General features: G+C 47.1%; 1 protein-coding gene across 1 annotated transcript in view; it reads right to left on the bottom strand.

Annotated features, from left to right (window-relative positions):
- Window positions 1–5,027, bottom strand: part of elp3 (elongator acetyltransferase complex subunit 3) — a 26,228-nt gene that overhangs the window by 2,366 nt on the left and 18,835 nt on the right. Inside the window, exons 10-11 of the mRNA XM_005724792.1 lie at window positions 3,075–3,268; window positions 2,034–2,124 (exon numbers count right to left, since the gene is read on the bottom strand). Coding sequence (XP_005724849.1) covers window positions 2,034–2,124; window positions 3,075–3,268 — 285 coding nt within the window. The remainder of the gene's footprint in view (window positions 1–2,033; window positions 2,125–3,074; window positions 3,269–5,027) is intronic.

Here is a 5,027-nt window from a genome sequence, read left to right as displayed (position 1 = left end):
TCAAATTCTTCAGTTGCTGAAGGGGCTGCATAGTTTTCATAAATAGCTATAATTGTACCAGATGGTTGCATTCAGTTAAGTTGGACTAGACTGTAATACAAACCGTTCAGTTTGTCAACAATAAAACTGAAATGAGAGAAAGACTGAGTGTGAGATTTTGATATTAGATAAAATGAATATTGATAAAGTTTACCTTTAAAGAGGACAAGAGCGGCGAGGTCTATCGCGATAATTTCTCTATCGAGTAAAAGTTATATCGTGATACATATCGTTATCGTTCTATCGCCCAGCTCTACGTGGGATGTATGGTGATTCCCACCTCTAATATAAAACAGACTTTTATCATCTCAGATTTCTCAGAAGTTAAATGTGGCTCCACGTCTGGACCTGCAGTCTAACTGCACACAGTCACAAAACGATAGACAGGAAGTGTGACTGTGGGCTGCGGTGTTACCTGCTCCTATGCAGATCTAAGCCACGGCTCAAGCCACAGGTGAAACGTTTTCAGAAAGACGCAACACGTCAGCGAGCTGTTGCTGGAGGTGTTACCGTGTTAGATGGTCATAAGTCACTGATGACGGTATGGAGCCCCATTAGGGATCTGGGGGTGTGGGGGGGCTCGACTGTTTATCTGTGTAAATACTGATCAGCTGGTTAGCCGAGGCGTGTCCCTGCTGTAATGTGAGGAGCTCTGTCGGCGTGTGCAACACGAATTCAGACCACAGCAATGCCTAAGATCAAACTGGAGCCTCGTTGGCACCGGTCCCTCCTCTGCTGTCAGCAGCTGTCTAAGCACAGATAAAGGGCACTTGCTGTTACCACGGTAACCGCTGTGTCTCCAAATGAACCAGGCCTGAAATCTTACGGATTCGAACTTTAAAGCTTTCTGTTTCAAGGATGGCCAGCTGTGTCTTAAAGGGGACCATTTCTGCTCATTTCCAGCCTCAAAGTTTTATCCTTGGATTCTAGAGGAGCTCAGCGTTGCAGCGGCGAACACGACGCATCCCCGGGTCGAGGCCAGGAGGAGACTCGAGTCCAGTATCAGGAAGCACTGGCTCCAAGCCCGGGTAAAGGGGAGCTATCATCTTTCCTAAAATCAAATGTGCACGTCCATCTGCTACGGTGACCTCTCGGGAATAAGTACCTCAGCTGTAGAGTCGCTGCACGTGACTCCCAGCTCAAACTAATTCGTATTCATCCCGTCTGACACGAGTCGTTTGAGCTCCACCTCCTCACTCGAAGGCCACATTCATTCAGCTGTTCTGCCCTCGAGTGCTCACGGCGGTTTAAAGCCTGAACTACAGACTTCATCACAGCATTAGTTGTGTTAAAACAGGGAAAGAGTTGAGGTAAACAAAGAGGAGCAGCTTTCTGCAAACCGGCTGGAAAAGTTTGCAGCGTCAACAAGAGAAGGAGGTCAAGTTTGAATAATTTGGCATCACAACATCAGCATAACAGCGCAGAGCTGCGTGTGAGATCGACGCAGCGTGATTCTGGTTCGTAGCCGTGTGTGGAGCTCAGCCACACAGGCGTGAGGGTAGCTGGTGTTTTTGGGAAGAGCAACGCAGAGCTCTTTCTGTGGTGGCGTTTCAGCTCGGCTCTCGCTGTCTGATAACGGCTGCCTTTTAAATCCAGTCTCTTTAAACGACGCTCTGCAGCTGCTGACTCGCGCATGTGCAGCCCAGCCTGGTGTTTTCAGCTTGGCTGGGCTCGTACCCACGTTCTAATCTACTTTCTACTTTCCAGCATAAATTCAATAAATGCTGGAGGAGGCCGGCTGGGCGGGAGGGTACGCAATTCTGTGCTCCAGCAGTCCTCAGCTACACCTGTGTGGCGTTTTAATCTGTCATCTTACCCACAACAGCTACAGCGGGAAAATTATTCTCACAGTCAGCATTTGCACGTTGGCAGTTGTCGCCACTCGAGTTCAACTGTTCTCCCCTTTTGTCGGATCAAATCCCAGCTGGAAAACACCGTTAGCTTCCTCCCTTAAAATAAGCTGACGCACAGCATGTCAGGCCTTATAGTCTCACCTCAGTGCCCATGTCCTTCATCCTGGCCAGTGCCAGCTCTCTCAGGTTGCCGTGCTCCACACCAGAGCTCACCAGCGGCATGGGGATGTCCCTGATGGGCGGATGATACAAGAAATGACTGAACAGCAGAGGCGCTTCACATCTTTGGTACAGTACTGCACTCGTGGTTTTCTGCACTAGCAGAATTTCTTTTTTATACAGAAGCAGCTCTGCTGTCATGCTTCACGCTCACATTCACACCTGAGGGAAATTTAGAGTCACCAGTTAACCTGACCCCGCCCAAACAAAAACACTTTGGGGTTCCTGTAGGAACCGTTCATCTCAGCTTCATCTCCACATTTTTATTCTTGCACTCCATTCCTGTAGCTTTCCATAAGTCACACCTCAAATTAATTCCTATTAGACGTATAAAACAGCTGCAGATTCTACTGTAATAATCGTCGCTGTGGTGGCTGTAAAAAGACAAATGAGTTTTTTATATTACATTTGGATTGTACTCAGTTATGGCCCAAAAAAGACATTTTGCACACACGAGGATATTTAATATATCTAAGGAATAAAATAAAATAATATAATAAAATACAATCCACTGAATATTTTGCAGTATTTTGATGTTTTTAGCACAAAGTTACCTGAAAAACTGGCCACCGTTCTTTTTCCCGGTGTGTGTGTGTGTGTGTGTGTGTCAGTGCTGGGTGAGCCCCATATGTGAGTCACTTCCTCCACAAACCGCTGCCTCTGTGCATTTTTATTACATTCATTCAAACACATCGACCTGTTGGAAGCTGTACATGCATATTTATGAGTTTAGCATCTTTGTTCTATGAAATAACCTCAAACAGTTACTGACTGCATCTTTGAGGTTTTCTTCCCACGTGTGGGACTAATAAAGGTTATCTTATCTTCTCTTCTGATAACAGAGTTTGTTAAAATTCATCACCCTACAGATGCTGCTCTGAAGCATGACCTGGCTTTAGCCATGTGCTGGAATTATTGAGAATCGTGCACGCAGCTCACGTACCATCAAGCGTATCCACTCACCTTTGCACTCGGTACACTCGGGTCCAGGGCGGCACCAGCGCCAGAATCCGAGCCACGAGGTCCACCAGAGCGCTGGGCGTGTAGCTCTTGTACCGGCCGGTCTTCCACAGCTCGTACAGACCCGTGCCTCGGATGACCAGGGTGGGGTACAGTTTCAGTCCATCTGGCCTGAAAGCTGGATTTTCAAAAAACTCCTGGAACAAGCAGATTCATGTTGCACTTTAAACTCACCGCTTAACAGAGAACAGAGAACAGAGAACAATTTGCATCAAAGTTTTATTTCTGGAATGAAGCAGAGAGTTTGTTTGAGCTTCTTGAAACTGATGAAACGGGGTCAGAGAGAAAAGGAGGAGCTGACTTCATTTATGTGACTTTTCCACACGGGTCAAGAAAAACGGGCCTCTGCAGAGGCAACGAGCCCGGCTAGAAGCAGCATCCACTGACACTCAGTTATTCAGTGGGAGGAAAGAAATGTCTGGGTCTGCGCAGTAAGAGGAGTCAGTGTGATTTCCAGTCATGCTCCTCCCCTCTGCGCACGCTATCATGATCAGGACCGTGAAAATCTGGAGTGGAGGCGCATTCTCCAAAATAGGCCGCATTATCGGTATCTGATAATCTCCCCCTCTCTCGTCACAGCTCATAATCACACGAGGACATGTCCCACACGGCCCTGCAGTGCAGCTGAAGGGAGGGAGGTGAGGGAGGAGGGGGAGCCGATCCGACAAATAACAACGCTTCGATACCAAAAGAAGGAGACCTGGGACTGGGGGCGGCGAGTATGCACCTGCTACTGGTTTGGACTGTAAATTCACAGCTTCTGTTGGTTTGATAGAGAAGAACCTCGTTAGGATGCCTCCCTGAGAACAGGAGCATCTGTACACAGGAGATAAGTGAGGGAGGAGCTCAGGCTGGGAGGAAGTTGTAATCGAATTTCTTTATCAGAACGAGCGTGAAGTGCAAAGTTCTCCTGTTGCTGCCCTTTGCAGATTTAAACTGGTCTGGGATGCTGCAGACAGCAGCGGGCCCATTATAATAGGCAGCAGCCACAGATAACAGGAAGCATGACTGATTTGCGTTTGCATTCATCTCGACCAAAGACAATGAGGAGCCCCCGCCTCCGAATGCTCGCAAACAGAGGACCTCAATCAAACTATTATTAGCAGCTGTCTGTAAACCAGTGATATACAGGGTGGGTCATTTATATGGATACCCCGTAATAACATGGGAATGGTTGGTGATATTAAAGTCCTGTTTGTGGCACATTAGTATATGTGAGGGGGCAAACTCCTCCAGATGGGTGGTGACCACGGTGGCCATGCAGAAGTCGGCCATTGTCTTTAGTTTTTTTCAATAGGAAGAGGGCCATGTGACACATCAAACTTATTGGTAATGTCACAAGAAAAACAATGGTGTGCTTGGTTTCAACGTAACTTTATTCTGTCACGAGTTATTTACAAGTTTCTCTTTGTTCACAGCCATTGACATGTCGAAGAGGTTAACATGTGAGGAGTGAAATTGTGTTGATATCTGGTGAACGCAGTAAATGGCCTGCATTTGTATAGTGCTTTTCTAGTCCATAGGACCCCAAAGCGCTTTACACTACATTCAGTCATTCACCCATTCACACACACATTCACACACACATTCACACACACATTCACACACTGGCGATGGCAAGCTACATTACAGTAAACGGGTCATTGCAGCAGATTTCAATGCAAGACACCCTACGAGACCACCCATCTCCCATGCTACAGTTAGCAAACTGCTTGCTAAGTTTGGTGAAACTGGTTCGGTGTTGGATTTGCCAAAATGTGGACGCAAGAAAACTGTCAGTAATGAAGAAACATCAGTGGCTGTCCTAGCTTCATTCAGCAAGAGCCCACAGCGTAGCACTCGCCGCATGTCACTGGAGAGTGGCATTAGTCCAACATCCCTTCAGTAGATATTAGC

This window comes from Pundamilia nyererei, unplaced genomic scaffold, assembly GCF_000239375.1.
Source record: "Pundamilia nyererei isolate P.nyererei 1_Seehausen unplaced genomic scaffold, PunNye1.0 scaffold00013, whole genome shotgun sequence".
Classification (NCBI taxonomy): Eukaryota; Metazoa; Chordata; class Actinopteri; order Cichliformes; family Cichlidae; genus Pundamilia; species Pundamilia nyererei.
The sequence above is the reverse complement of the archived record's forward strand: the minus strand, read 5'-3'. Positions and strand labels throughout refer to the sequence as shown.